This window comes from Ranitomeya variabilis, chromosome 4 (assembly GCF_051348905.1).
Source record: "Ranitomeya variabilis isolate aRanVar5 chromosome 4, aRanVar5.hap1, whole genome shotgun sequence".
Taxonomy (NCBI): Eukaryota; Metazoa; Chordata; class Amphibia; order Anura; family Dendrobatidae; genus Ranitomeya; species Ranitomeya variabilis.
Window position 1 is genome coordinate 775,105,039 of NC_135235.1, and position 15,610 is coordinate 775,120,648.

Consider the following 15,610-nt stretch of genomic DNA (forward strand, 5'->3'; position numbering starts at 1 on the left):
ATAGTTAAAGCATTTCCCACATTCTGAACAGGAAAAAGGCTTCTCTCCTGTATGAGTTCTCTGATGTCTAACAAGAAGCTCTTTCCATTTAAAACATTTTCCACATTCTGAACAGGAAAAAGGCTTCTCCCCTGTGTGGGTTCTATGGTGATTAACCAAATCTGATTTCAGGTTAAAACATTTCCCACATTCTGAACAGGAAAAAGGCTTCTCCCCTGTGTGGGTTCTTTGGTGTGTAACAAGATGCTCTTTGAGGGTAAAACATTTCCCACATTCTGAACAGGAAAAAGGCTTCTCCCCTGTGTGAGTCCTCTGGTGAGTAACCAATTCTGATTTATGGCGAAGACATTTTCCACATTCTGAACATTGAAAAGTCTTCACCCTGTGTGAGTTCTATGGTGTGTAACAAGCTGTACTTTATGTGCAAAACATTTCCCACATTCTGAACAGGAAAAAGGCTTCTCCCCCGTGTGAGTTCTATGGTGATTAACCAAATATGACTTCCTCTTAAAACATTTTCCACATTCCGAACAGGAAAAAGGCTTCTCCCCTGTGTGAGTTCTATAGTGAAGAACCAATTCGGATTTCTGGATAAAACATTTCCCACATTCCGAGCAGGAAAAAGGCTTCTCCCCTGTGTGAGTTCTCTGGTGACTAACAAGACTCCCTCTATAGTTAAAGCATTTCCCACATTCTGAACAGGAAAAAGGCTTCTCTCCTGTGTGGGTTCTCTGATGTCCAACAAGAAGTGCTTTCCATTTAAAACATTTCCCACATTCTGAACAAGAAAAAGGCTTCTCCCCTGTGTGGGTTCTATGGTGATTAACCAAATCGGATTTCAGGTTAAAACATTTCCCACATTCTGAACAGGAAAAAGGCTTCTCCCCTGTGTGAGTTCTCTGATGTCCAACAAGAAGTGCTTTCCATTTAAAACATTTCCCACATTCTGAACAAGAAAAAGGCTTCTCCCCTGTGTGGGTTCTATGGTGATTAACCAAATCTGATTTCAGGTTAAAACATTTCCCACATTCTGAACAGGAAAAAGGCTTCTCCCCTGTGTGAGTTCTCTGATGTCCAACAAGAAGTGCTTTCCATTTAAAACATTTCCCACATTCTGAACAGGAAAAAGGCTTTTCCCCTGTGTGAGTTCTCTGGTGACTAACAAGACTCCCTCTATGGTTAAAGCATTTCCCACATTCTGAACAGGAAAAAGGCTTCTCTCCTGTATGAGTTCTCTGATGTCTAACAAGAAGCTCTTTCCATTTAAAACATTTTCCACATTCCGAACAGGAAAAAGGCTTCTCTCCTGTGTGGGTTCTATGGTGAGTAACCAATTCTGATTTCTGACTAAAACATTTCCCACATTCTGAACAAGAAAAAGGCTTTTCCCCTGTGTGAGTTCTCTGGTGACTAACAAGACTCCCTCTATACTTAAAACATTTCCCACATTCTGAACAGGAAAAAGGCTTCTCTCCTGTGTGGGTTCTATGGTGATTAACCAAATCTGATTTCAGGTTAAAACATTTCCCACATTCTGAACAGGAAAAAGGCTTCTCCCCTGTGTGAGTTCTCTGGTGATTAACCAAATCTGATTTCCAGTTAAAACATTTTCCACATTCTGAACAGGAAAAAGGCTTCTCCTCCCCCGTGTGAATTCTACGGTGATTAACCAAATCTGATTTCTTGTTAAAACATTTCCCACATTCTGAACAGGAAAAAGGCTTCTCCCCTGTGTGAGTCCTCTGGTGAGTAACCAATTCTGATTTATGGCGAAGACATTTTCCACATTCTGAACATTGAAAAGTCTTCACCCCTGTGTGAGTTCTATGGTGTGTAACAAGCTGTACTTTATGTGCAAAACATTTCCCACATTCTGAACAGGAAAAAGGCTTCTCCCCCGTGTGAGTTCTATGGTGATTAACCAAATATGACTTCCTCTTAAAACATTTTCCACATTCCGAACAGGAAAAAGGCTTCTCCCCTGTGTGAGTTCTATAGTGAAGAACCAATTCGGATTTCTGGATAAAACATTTCCCACATTCTGAACATGAAAAAGGCTTATCCCCTGTGTGAGTTTTCTGGTGAATAACAAGACTCTTTTTGAAAGTAAAACATTTCCCACATTCTGAACAGGAAAAAGGCTTCTCCACTGTGTGAGTACTATGGTGCCTAACCAAATCTGATTTCTGGTTAAAACATTTCCCACATTGTGAACATGAAAAAGGCTTCACCCCTGTGTGAGTTCTCTGGTGAATAACCAAATGTGATTTATATTTAAAACATTTCCCACATTCTGTACATGAAAATGACTTCTTTGCTTTAGGAGCAGTTTGTTTTTTAATGCCTCTTTTGTGACTTTGATTTTCCTTAGTAGTCAGTAATGAATCAGAAGATGGGACCTGTTTCATTGGATCAGATGGCAGATCTTTGCTGTGAATGGATGATGGTATATCTGCAGTAATGGCATTCACTTCAGTTGTATCTTGTAGGATTTCAAGATCATCAGATTTGAAAATTGAAAATGTCAGCTGTCCCTCTGATCTCCTGGTACAGTCATTTGCTAAGATAAAAAACAATTATTTTTTAATAAAATATCCTTGAGTTTTATATTTTTGAACATTTCTACTTAGCTTGCCATTTTTATGGACAGTTTATGTAAAAAAAAAACTTTAATTACACTATGTAACAGTTACATTTTTTCCTGGGTAGACAGCGTGTTTTCCTAACCTTAAAACAAATAGAAAATAGTTGTTGTTCCACCAAAACTTTGCTTCTGTGATCAAGACAATGAAATTTTGCAATTTTTATGTTTTCTGTAAAAATCTCGATTCTTATTCAATACTGAGTAGTCTTCTAGAATATTCTTGAACTGCTAGAATTGTGGAGAGGTTTCTACAATTTTCCAGAATTATCTAGAAGTTTCTAGAAACTTTTAGAACTTTCAAGAATATTCTAGGACTGTTCAATAGTAGTCATGCAAGTATAAAAGCACAGGTGACTCGAACCAACATTTCGGTTTGTTATTGCTGAGTAAGAGAATAACGAATCGTAGTTAAAGACCAATTATTTTTTTTAGATGGCATCAACACTTTGAAAACTATGTGCAGTTGGTTCAGACTCTCAAAGAATTACACCATAATGGGATGCAGAATGTCTCTCAAAGTCCATATCCTTGACGCTCATCTTGACAAGTTCAAGAACAAGAAAACTCAGAAGAGCAAGGCGAGTGCTTTCATCTAGATATATTGGACTTTGAACATCGTTACCAAGGACAGTATAAGGAAAATATGATGGGGGACTACATTTGGGGGCTTCATCGAGAAAGCGATTTGCAGTACACCCGCCAATCTAGAACACCTACTCATTTCTGAACCTTTTTGAGAGATTTTTGACTGTAGTCGTTTTTCCATAGTCTTTAAACATAAGCACTTGAAATATTACACTTGGAAGCCAGGAACAAAGATTGTGTTCCATGGTGTTATTTACCAAGACAATGACTGTTCACAGTCTAATAGAAAACCTTGTTGGATGAAACAGCAGTGTGTGGTGTTCAACTGTTTGGTTTCTTTTTATTCTATATTTGGGAGGCAGAATGAACAATCAATGTTATGTAGGCGAAAAATAATATCAATTCTCATCTCACAAAAAACAAGTCCCCACTCAGGTCCATCATCTGTCAATGGAAAAAGCAGAGGTTCCCACACTATTAGTGGCTCAAAGGCTGTTGAAAAGTAGCAGTTTCTGTAAACCAATCCAGCAAAATCGGCTCTCACTTCTGAGTCTTGCAGTGTGCTCAAACAACATGAGAAGAATCCACTTAATTTGCGGTGTGTGTCTCCTGGAGCACAACCTGCGCATTATGTGCTGGGTAATAAAATGGCAAATGTGTAATTTTCACTCTCCAACATCCGCTGCGTGTTAATTTCTGGAAAGTGGCTGTGGAGTCAAAATATTCATTCCTCCTACACACGTGGTCTAAATTGTTGGTACCCCTCGTTTAATGACAGAAAAACCCACAATGGTCACAGAACTAACTTGAATCTGACAAAAGTAATAATAAATAAATAAATAAATAAATAAATAATCTATGAAAATGAACAAATGAAAGTCAGACATTGTTTTTCCACCATGCTTCCACAGAATTAAAAAAAATAGGCCTGGAGAGAAATGATGGAATCCTTAACTTAATATTTTGCTGCACAACCTTTTGAGGCAATCACTGCAATCAAACAATTTCTGTAACTGTCAATGAGACTTCTGCACCCCTCAACAGGTATTTTGGCCCACTCCCCTTGAGCAAACTACTCCAGTTGTCTCCTGTCTGAAGGTTGCCTTTTCCAGACGCCATGTTTCAACTCTTTCCAAAGATGCTCAATAGGATTTAGGTCAGGGCTCATAGAAGGCCACTTCTCAGTTGGCTACAGGCTCTACGCTAGGGACGGGCTGCACCTCAATGGGGAAGGTGCAGCTGTGCTGGGGGAGAAAATGGCTAGAAGGTTGGAGGAGTGTTTAAACTAGGGAATGGGGGGGAGGGTATTCATTTTATAGGTGGGGAAGATAGTGCAGATAGAGACCTGGGCACAAATAAGGAAGTTGGGGGTGGCGGAGGCATGGGGGGTGGGGTTAGAACAGTTAGTAATTTAAGAAAGAATAGAGGTACAGAGAGGAACATCAAGTGCATGTACTAATGCCAGAAGCCTCGCCAACAAAATGGACGAATTAGAACTAATGTTGTTGGAACATAATTATGACATGGTGGGGATATCTGAAACATGGCTGGATGAGAGCCATGACTGGGCTGTTAACTTGCAGGTCTATAGCCTGTTCAGAAATGACCGTACAGATAAGCGAGGGGGTGGGGTGTGTCTGTATGTAAAATCATCCTTAAAACCCATCCTGCGTGATAATATAGGTGAATCTAATGAAAATGTAGAGTCCCTGTGGGTGGAGATAAGGGGAGGGGGAAAAATAATAAATTACTGATAGGGGTTTGTTATAAATCTCCAAAAATAATGGAAGCAATGGAGAATATCCTTGTAAAGCAAATAGATGAAGCTGCGACTCAAGGAGAAGTCATTATTATGGGGGACTTCAACTACCCTGAAATAGATTGGGGAACAGAAACCTGCAGTTCCAGTAAAGGTAATCGTTTTTTGACTATGAGAGACAATTACCTTTCACAACTGGTTCAGGACCCAACAAGAAGGGGGGCACTGCTAGACCTAATATTAACCAACAGGCCAGACCGCATATCAAATATAAGGGTTGGGGGTCACTTGGGGAATAGTGATCACAAAATAATAAGTTTTCATGTAACCTTTAATAAGATGGGTAGTAGGGGGGTGACACGGACACTAAACTTCAGGAGGGCAAATTTCCAACGGATGAGAGAGGATCTTGGTGCAATTAACTGGGAAGATATCCTGAGACATAAAAGTACACAAAGAAAATGGGAGACATTTATTAGCATCCTGGATAGGACCTGTGCACAGTATATACCGTATGGGAATAAACATACTAGAAATAGGAGGAAACCAATATGGCTAAATAGAGCTGTAAGGGGCGCAATAAGTGACAAAAAGAAAGCATTTAGAGAATTAAAGGAAGTAGGTAGTGAGGAGGCATTAAATAAATACAAAAAATTAAATAAATTATGTAAAAAGCAAATCAAGGCAGCAAAGATTGAGACAGAGAGACTCATTGCTAGAGAGAGCAAAAATAATCCCAAAATATTCTTTAACTACATAAATAGTAAGAAACTAAAAAATGATAGTGTTGGCCCCCTTAAAAATAGTCTGGGTGAAATGGTGGATGAGGATGAGGAAAAAGCCAATCTGCTAAATGACTTTTTTTCATCAGTATTTACAAAAGAAAATCCCATGGCGACAATATGATCAGCGATAACAAAAAATCCCCATTAAATGTCACCTGCTTAACCCAGCAGGAAGTACGGCGGCGTCTAAAAATCACTAAAATTGACAAATCTCCGGGCCCGGATGGGATACACCCCCGAGTACTGCAGGAATTAAGTAATGTCATTGATAGTCCATTATTTTTAATCTTTAAAGAGTCCATAATAACAGGGTCTGTACCACAGGACTGGCGTATAGCAAATGTGGTGCCAATATTCAAAAAAGGGGCAAAAACTGAACTCGGTAATTATAGGCCAGTAAGCTTAACCTCTACTGTGGGTAAAATCCTGGAGGGCATTCTAAGGGATGCTATACTGGAGTATCTGAAGAGGAATAACCTCATGACCCAATATCAGCACGGGTTTACTAGGGACCGTTCATGTCAGACTAATCTGATCAGCTTCTATGAAGAGGTAAGTTCCGGACTGGACCAAGGGAGCCCAGTAGATGTAGTGTATATGGACTTTTCAAAAGCTTTTGATATGGTGCCACACAAAAGGTTGATACATAAAATGAGAATAATGGGGATAGGGGAAAATATGTGCAAGTGGGTTGAGAGTTGGCTCAGGGATAGGAAACAAAGGGTGGTTATTAATGGAGCACACTCGGACTGGGTTGCGGTTAGTAGTGGGTACCACAGGGTCAGTATTGGGCCCTCTTCTTTTTAACATATTAATTAATGACCTTGTAGGGGGCATTCAGAGTAGAATTTCAATATTTGCAGATGACACTAAACTCTGCAGGGTAATCAATACAGAGGAGGACAACTTTATATTACAGGCTGATTTATGTAAACTAGAAGCTTGGGCTGATAAATGGCAAATGAGCTTTAATGGGGATAAATGTAAGGTCATGCACTTGGGTAGAAGTAATAAGATGTATAACTATGTGCTTAATTCTAAAACTCTGGGCAAAACCGTCAATGAAAAAGACCTGGGTGTATGGGTGGATGACAAACTCATTCAGTGGCCAGTGTCAGGCAGCTGCTACAAAGGCAAATAAAATAATGGGATGCATTAAAAGAGGCATAGATGCTCATGAGGAGAACATAATTTTACCTCTATACAAGTCACTAGTTCGACCACACTTAGAATACTGTGCACAGTTCTGGTCTCCGGTGTATAAGAAAGACATAGCTGAACTGGAGCGGGTGCAGAGAAGAGCGACCAAGGTTATTAGAGGACTGGGGGGTCTGCAATACCAAGATAGGTTATTACACTTGGGGCTATTAAGTTTGGAAAAACGAAGACTAAGGGGAGATCTTATGTTAATGTATAAATATATGAGGGGACTGTACAAAGACCTTTCTGCTGATCTTTTTAATCATAGACCGGTGACAGGGACAAGGGGGCATCCTCTACGTCTGGAGGAAAGAAGGTTTAAGCATAATAACAGACGCGGGTTCTTTACTGTAAGAGCAGTGAGACTATGGAACTCTCTGCCGTATGTTATAATGAGTGATTCATTAATTAAATTTAAGAGGGGACTGGATACCTTTCTGGAAAAGTATAATGTTACAGGGTATATACACTAGATTCCTTGATAAGGCGTTGATCCAGGGAACTAGTCTGATTGCCGTATGTGGGGTCGGGAAGGAATTTTTTTCCCCCATGATGGAGCTTACTCTTACCACATGGGGTTTTTTGGCCTTCCCCTGGATCAACATGTTAGGGCATGCTAGGCTATGGGTTGAACTAGATGGACTTAAAGTCTTCCTTCAACCTTAATAACTATGTAACTATGTAAGAATAGTCCAATGTTTCCCTGTTAGCCATTTTTGGGTGCTTTTAGCTGTGTGTTTTGGGTCATTATCCAGTTGCAAGACCCATGAGCTGCGACTGAGACCAAGCTTTCTGACACTGGGCAGCACATTTCTCTCTAGAATCCCTTGATAGTCTTGAGATTCCATTGTACCCTGCACAGATTCTAGACACCCTGTGCCAGATGCAGCAAAGCAGCCCCAGAACATAACAGAGCCTCCTCCATGTTTCACAGTAGGGTCAGTGTTCTTTTCTTGATATGCTTCATTTTTCCGTCTGTGAACATAGAGCTGATGTGCCTTGTCAAAAAGTTCAATTTTTCTCACATCTGTCCACAGGACATTCTCCCAGAAGCTTTGGGGCTTGTCAATATGTAGCTTGGCAAATTCCAGTCTGGCTTTTATAAGATTTTTTTGCAACAATGTTGACCTCCTTGGTCGTCTCCCATGAAGTCCACTGGGCAGCACAGTGGCGCAGTGGTTAGCACAGCAGCCTTGCAGCGCTGGAGTCCTGGGTTCTAATCCCACCTTGGACAACATCTGCAAAGAGTTTGTATGTTCTCTCCGTGTTTGCGTGGGTTTCCTCCGTTAACTCCGGTTTCCTCCCACATTCCAAAGACATACTGATAGGGAATTTAGATTGTGAGCCCCATTGGGGACAGCGATGATAATGTGTGCAAACTGTAAAGCGCTGCGTAATATGTTAGCGCTCTATATAATAATAAAGATTATTATTATTTAGCTCATACAACAACAGATGGTGCAATCTGACACGGATGTTCCTTGAGCTTGAAATTCACCTTTAAATCGGTTTAAAAGTTTTTCTGGCTCTTTTGTTACCATTCATATTATCCATCTCTTTGATTTGCCATCAATTTTCCTCCTGCGGCCACGTCCAAGGAGGTTGGCTACAGGCCCATGGATCTTACATTTCTGAATAATAGGTGCAACTGTAGTCACATGAACATCAAGCTGCTTGGAGATGGTCTTATAACCTTTACCTTTAACAGGTTTGTCTGTAATTTTCTTTCTAATCTCCTGAGACAACTCTTTCTTTCGCTTCCCCTGGTCCATGTCACCAAAGAGCACAATGAGTATCTGAGAAACCACTGATACATACTAGTTAAACTGGTCCAATTACATACCTTTTCAAGGGACTAGATCAATATGGACACTCCAAAATAGATAATTCCTGCACAAACACACAGAGTAAATGTCCAAAAAGAATTACCGTATATACTCGAGTACAAGCCGAGAATTTCAGCCCATTTTTTTAGGCTTAATGTGGGAGAGCATACATCACTGTAAATAAACCCATTAGCCAAATATCACTACCCTAGGGAAAAAAGCGACACTCAAACAAAGTCCTGCTTACCCATATCGCCTGTCAGCGTGTGTCTAGGGCATGTCTAGGGCAGCCTTGGACAGACATTTCGCGTGGGCTTCTTCGGGAGGCTGCCTCCTGAACGTGCATCTGGGCTGCCTTGGACACACGCTGACTGGCGACATGGGTAAGAAAGACTTTGAATGTCGCTTTAATCTCTAGAGTAGTGATATTTGGCTAATGGGTTTATTTACAGAGATATACACTCTCCCACATTAAGCCATATTAAGCCCTCTACTTTTCGGATAATTGGTATAATGTTTGCACCTTATTTGCACTATGCACTTTTTTGCCATTGCATTGAAGTTTATGGAGGTGGAGATTTATGACCTCTGTTTGCCCAACCTGCTTTTTCTCAGTGTCACTGTTTTTGTGTCGATCACACAGAAGCTCTCTATGTATCTTGTCATTGATAAGCTGTTTTTATCATGATTTTTTGGTGATTTTTGTGTAATATCATGTTTTCAATAAACTGTTATTTTTATGAAATAACTCTTTTTGGACAGTGAGTATCTGTAGCCCTATATACAGGCCACTCACTGAATCCAAGATTGTAGACACCTGTGATTCTAGTTAGTGGACACACCGCGATTTAACATGTCCCTTTTGTCACATTATTTTCACGGGTACCATCATTTCTGTCCAGGCCTATTTCGTGAGTTCTATTATTTTTTTATTCTGTGGAAGCATGGCTGAAAAGCAATGTCTGACTTTCATTTGTTCATTTTCATAGATCTTTTATTTATTATTACTTTTGTCAGATTCAAGTTATTTTTCTGTGACAATTGTGGGTTTTTCTGTCATTAAACGAGGGGTACAAACAATTTTGACCATATATGTATAGATTATAACCCTCAGTGAATTAATTTATAAAATGGAATCACTTTAAGGGGATTTCGACTATTCTGGTTTTCTGTCATTCGTCATATTAGGGCTTCTGCATATGGTGTGTCCAATCTCATCTGGGATCTGTTCCTGCTGTCCAGCTGGAGTAATCTGCTCCCTACTTCAGCCAATTGGAAAGTACCACACCCTACTAAAGCTCAAAGCACATGGCTGGAATCTGCCAGAATCAGCGTTGTTCTCCTCTGGTTCAGTCCTCTGTGCTCAGCTTGCGGCTTGTGTATTTGTTTACTGTTGTGACCGTGGCCCGTTTACTGACTACTCTTGTGTCTTCTGATTCTGTATTCTGTCCTTCCGGTTCTGACCCAGCTACCTGACTATTCTTCTTGCCATCTAATACCACAGAATAGTAGGTAACACCATGGTCCAAGCCTAGGGGTCCCAGTGTAAGTCCAGATCCATGTAATGATGATAAAGGGCGATGAGCAAGGCAATCCTTGGGATGTAGAAAGCAGAGAAGATAGTGCCAAGCATGTTCATGGTGGAGATCTTTTGAGCTGCCAGTTGACCACGAACATTGCTCCCAATACATTGTGTCTGCAAACTATTCCAGCTAGATCTTAAGTCAAACAGCTAAATGGCGCTCCTTCCCTTCTGAACACTGCCATGTGCCCAGAGAGTAGTGTACAATCGTATGTAGGGTATTGTGAGAAGTTGAAAAATAATTTGTAAGATCCGTTTGTTTTCTATTATCCTTTGTGAATAATTCCAAAGTTATCACCACATAAAGTGACACACGTCAGATTGTAAAAATGGGGCCTGATTAAGAACACAAAACTGGCTGCGGGAAGAGGATAAATCAGAGGATTCTGGACACTACTGTAATCAGAAACTGACTGTAGACAATAACATCTACTGAAATGCTCAAACTGAACAGTCTCCATCAGTAATAAATGAGGAGCTAGTGGTGAAACCTCTCTGGGGTAATTAGAGCACGGGGCTCGGTGACTTCACAATCTAAACTATCGGAAGCTCCAATATTTTCTGTCAGATGAGTTTCAAGAAGAAATATTACACATTTATAGAGAACTGTGTATAATAGTGCAGAGCGGAGATGTCTTATAGGGAACCTGTCAGCAGGATTGTGCTCAGTGACTACAGACACTGTCAGGTCGGTGCCGTTATACTGATTACACTGATACCTGGTGATGGAATCCGTCTTGTGGTTGTTGTTTAATCTGTATTTGTAGTTTTCAGTTAATGAGATTCTCGTGATTAGAAAAAAAAAAAAAATCACATCCAGCAAAATGTCTCGGGCGATGTAAGACATGGATGCTACTGGAGAGGCGCCGATGGTGTCATTTTGCTGGATGTAATTTTTTTTTCTAATACTCCCAATAGCCACAATATTATAGGCATTAGCAGTAATAATATCAACACTATTATATGAATTATGTAAAAATGGGTGGCAGGTCAGTGAGGGATCAGCGACCTGTCATAAGCCAATACAGATGAATATGTAATCAGAGCAGCACATAAAGCCCCGCCCACAGCCCCACCCCAGAGCACCACATAAAGCCTCGCCCACAAGCACCACCCCAGAGCACCTCATAAAGCCCCGCCCCAGAGCACCACCCCAGAGCATGAGAATCTCTAACTGAAAACTACAAGTACAGATTAAACAGCAGTAAACCAGAGCTGCATTCATTTATGGTGGACCATTGGAGCTACTATGAATCCTGACCAGAAGATTACAGAAAATAATATTGCTCCCCATTCCAGGAGAGATTGTGCAGTAATCTGAATTTCTTAGGATAAAACAATGTAATTTATGAGGTGGAGTGAATCCATGAAACCAGGGCTGGAGCCAACACATCTCCTGCAGGCAGGAATAAATGTATATTACAGCCATCAGCCACGCACAGCTCAGAGATATATCATGGCACCGGTGTGATGGGTTTTATGTAGATTATCACAATCCTCCTTGAAGTTAGTTGGTTTTAATACAAATTGAAAAGTCAGGATAAAGGGAAACTGTTATTGTCCAGAAATTCACACTTGGCCTCACTGCACATTTAATGTTGTCGATCATAAAAGTGAAGTTTGGCCAGAAAGACTGGACCTGGTCTTGTAGGGACCATATGAGCACATTCAGCAGCACAGAAGGGAGAGAAGGGAGATTCATCCGATAAGATCTCTGGGTTCTAGGAAGCCAACAGCATCATTACCCTCCGCTTTCTCTTACAGGCCCATCATCATAATATTTTTCTTCAGGTGATTTTCTATCTTGTCAGCACATTCTACGTACACTGTCATTTGGCTTTATAGTTCACAGATCTGGGCAGGTAACAGCGTCTCCTAAACCCAGGTGGTAGGTGGATCCTCCAGGTTGTAAGTTCTATAGAAAAGGGCTTTCAATGCCCAAAGTCATTTGAACAGTTTTGGGTGGAGGAGAATGTTGTGGTCTAGAGGTAAAATGGTGATCATGGTAATACGGCCGGACTACACCACCGATAAAGCAGCCACAGCCGGTGATGAGAAGAATCTGTGACTTCTCTGCATTTAGTGGTTACTACTCACCTGGGTAGTCATATGTGGGAATCTCCTCTTTACACCGCTCATCCCCCCTCACATATGTCTCTGTAGTATTAATATGGGTCAGATCTTCACCCTGAAACAAATATTATAAAAGTCACCGACAGATAGAGAAGTCCCATCTATGATCAGCTCTAATCCTGTCATCTCCAACGTTCTCATTACACAAGTATAAAACATATAATACTGGTGGATAAAACAAGACTGAGCACAAGACCTTCACCGGCGTCTACACATCATAGGGGAGATCTCCTGACACCTTCTCTCCATCTACCTGATAATCCTGAGGAGCACTGGGATCTTCTTGGTTACAGTCCTGTGGAAGAAGAGGATGGTGACATCTCTCTGGTGTTGTCCTCTTACTGGATAGATCTGGAGGAAACACATACAGGGAGTGAATTCATTATTTACATAGAGATAATTATAGGCCGTGTGTATTTAGTCCTGTCTATTACCTGGAGATGTGAGGGGCTGGGGAACCTCCATTATGACGTTCTTGTACAGATCTCTGTGTCCTTCTAAATACTCCCACTCCTCCATGGAGAAATAGACGGCGATATCCTGACACTTTATAGGAACCTGACACATACAATAATACCGTCATCCCCCGTTCCCTTCATAGTGTTACTGTATAATGTCCCAGCATTCCCAGCAGTGTCACCTCTCCAGTCAGCAGCTCAATCATCTTGTAGGTGAGTTCTAGGATCTTCTGGTCATTGATGTCCTCATGGATCAGGGGGTGAGGTGGAGGCCCCGTGATTGGGCTCAGGGGTCTTCCCCATCCCTCAGACACAGGGTCCTGACAGCGATCACTAGAGGTCTTCTTCACCATTGTGTAATCCTGGTAATGGAGAGACACATTAATAAATCTCACTACAGACATTTCCAGAGTCCTCTCCTCTCCAGTTCTGTCCATCTGTTATTCCCATAGATAAGAATGATGTAATGTGACGTCATCAGAATCTCTCACCTCTCCAGTAAGCCGGAAGAGGATCTCTAGGGTGAGGTGTAACATCCTCTCCGCCATCTTGTCTCTGTCCATATCCATCTTTGATGGGTAAATCAGGAAAATTCTCTTTTGTAGAAGATCTTCACTGAGAGGATCCGATATTGCAGAGACCTGAATGAGAAGATGAGCTGATGTAACATTATAAGAATCCTCTGTGATATATGGGGGCACACAGGGGCCAGCAGTAATATATGGGGGAAACATGGGGGCCAGTAGTAATATATGGGGGCACACGGGGGCCAGTAGTAATATATGAGGGCACACAGAGGCCAGTAGTAATATATGAGGGCACACAGAGGCCAGTAGTAATATATGAGGGCACACAGAGGCCAGTAGTAATATATGGTGGACACACGGGGGCCAGTAGTAGTATATAGTATATGGGGGCACATGGGGGCCAGTAGTAATATATGGTGGACACACGGGGGCCAGTATTAATATATGGGGGCACACGGAGGCCAGTAGTAATATATGGGGGCACACAGGGGCCAGTAGTAATATATGGGGGCACACAGGGGCCAGTAGTAATATATGGTGGACACACGGGGGCCAGTAGTAGTATATAGTATATGGGGGCACATGGGGCCAGTAGTAATATATGGTGGACACACAGGGGCCAGTATTAATATATGGGGGCACACGGGGGCCAGTAGTAATATATGGGGGCACACGGAGGCCAGTAGTAATATATGGGGGCACACAGGGGCCAGTAGTAATATATGGGGGCACACAGGGGCCAGTAGTAATATATGGGGGTGCACAGGGGCCAGTAGTAATATATGGGGGCACACAGGGGCCAGTAGTAATATATGGGGGCACACAGGGGCCAGTAGTAATATATGGGGGCACACAGGGGAGACCTCCTGACACCTTTTCTCCATCTACCTGATGGTCCTGAGGAGCATTGGGATCTTCTTGGTTACAGTTCTGTGGAAGAAGAGGACGGGGACATCTCTCTGGTGTTGTCCTTTTACTGGACAGATCTGGAGGAAACACATACAGGGAGTGAATTCATTCTTTACATACAGATAATTATAGGCCGTGTGTATTTAGTCCTGTCTATTACCTGGAGATGTGAGGGGCTGGGGAACCTCCATCATGACGTCCTTGTACAGATCTCTGTGTCCTTCTACATACTCCCACTCCTCCATGGAGAAATAGACAGCGACATCCTGACACCTTATAGGAACCTGACACATACAATGATACCGTCATCCCCCCGATCTCTTCATAGTTACTGTATAATGTCCCAGCATTCCCAGCAGTGTCACCTCTCTAGTCAGCAGCTCAATCATCTTGTAGGTGAGCTCTAGGATCTTCTGGTCATTGATGTCCTCATGGATCAGGGGGTGAGGTGGAGGCCCCGTGATTGGGCTCAGGTGTCTACCCCATCCCTCAGATACAGGGTCCTGACAGCGATCACTAGAGGTCTTCACCACCACTGTGTAATCCTGGTAATGGAGAGACACATTGGAAATGTCTGTAGTGAGATTTATTAGAGTCCTCTCCTCTCCAGTTATGTCCATCTGTTATTCCCATAGATAAGAATGATGTAATGTGACGTCATCAGAATCGCTCACCTCTCCAGTAAGCCGGAAGAGGATCTCTAGGGTGAGCTGTAATATCCTCTCCGCCATCTTGTCTCTGTCCATATCCATCTGTGATGGGTAAATCAGGAAGATTCTTTTCTAGATCTTCACTGAGAGGATCCGATATTGTAGAGACCTGAATGAGAAGATGAGCCGACGTAACATCATAATAATCCAGTGTAATATATGGGGGCACACAGGGGCCAGTAGTGATATATGGGGGCACACAGAGGCCAGTAGTAATATACGGGGGCGCACAGGGGCCAGTACTAATATATGGGGGTGCACAGGGGCCAGTAGTAATACATGGGGGCACACAGGGGCCAGTAGTAATACATGGGGGCACACAGGGGCCAGTAGTAATACATAGGGGCACACAGGGGCCAGTAGTAATACATGGGGGCACACGGGGGCCAGTAGTAATACATGAGGGCACACGGGGGCCAGTAGTAATATATGGGGGCACACGGGGGCCAGTAGTAATATATGGGGGCACACGGAGGCCAGTAGTAATATATG

At 42.1% G+C, this 15,610-nt stretch overlaps 1 protein-coding gene across 1 annotated transcript in view; it reads right to left on the reverse strand.

Moving 5' to 3' along the window:
• Window positions 1-232: 232 nt before the first annotated feature.
• Window positions 233-15,610, reverse strand: part of LOC143766961 (uncharacterized) — a 59,302-nt gene continuing 43,924 nt past the window's right edge. Inside the window, exons 2-11 of the mRNA XM_077254981.1 lie at window positions 15,083-15,227; window positions 14,774-14,953; window positions 14,569-14,692; window positions 14,388-14,485; window positions 13,464-13,613; window positions 13,155-13,334; window positions 12,949-13,072; window positions 12,768-12,865; window positions 12,479-12,569; window positions 233-2,560 (exon numbers count right to left, since the gene is read on the reverse strand). Coding sequence (XP_077111096.1) covers window positions 378-2,560; window positions 12,479-12,569; window positions 12,768-12,865; window positions 12,949-13,072; window positions 13,155-13,334; window positions 13,464-13,613; window positions 14,388-14,485; window positions 14,569-14,692; window positions 14,774-14,953; window positions 15,083-15,160 — 3,306 coding nt within the window. The 5' untranslated portion in view covers window positions 15,161-15,227 and the 3' untranslated portion in view covers window positions 233-377. The remainder of the gene's footprint in view (window positions 2,561-12,478; window positions 12,570-12,767; window positions 12,866-12,948; window positions 13,073-13,154; window positions 13,335-13,463; window positions 13,614-14,387; window positions 14,486-14,568; window positions 14,693-14,773; window positions 14,954-15,082; window positions 15,228-15,610) is intronic.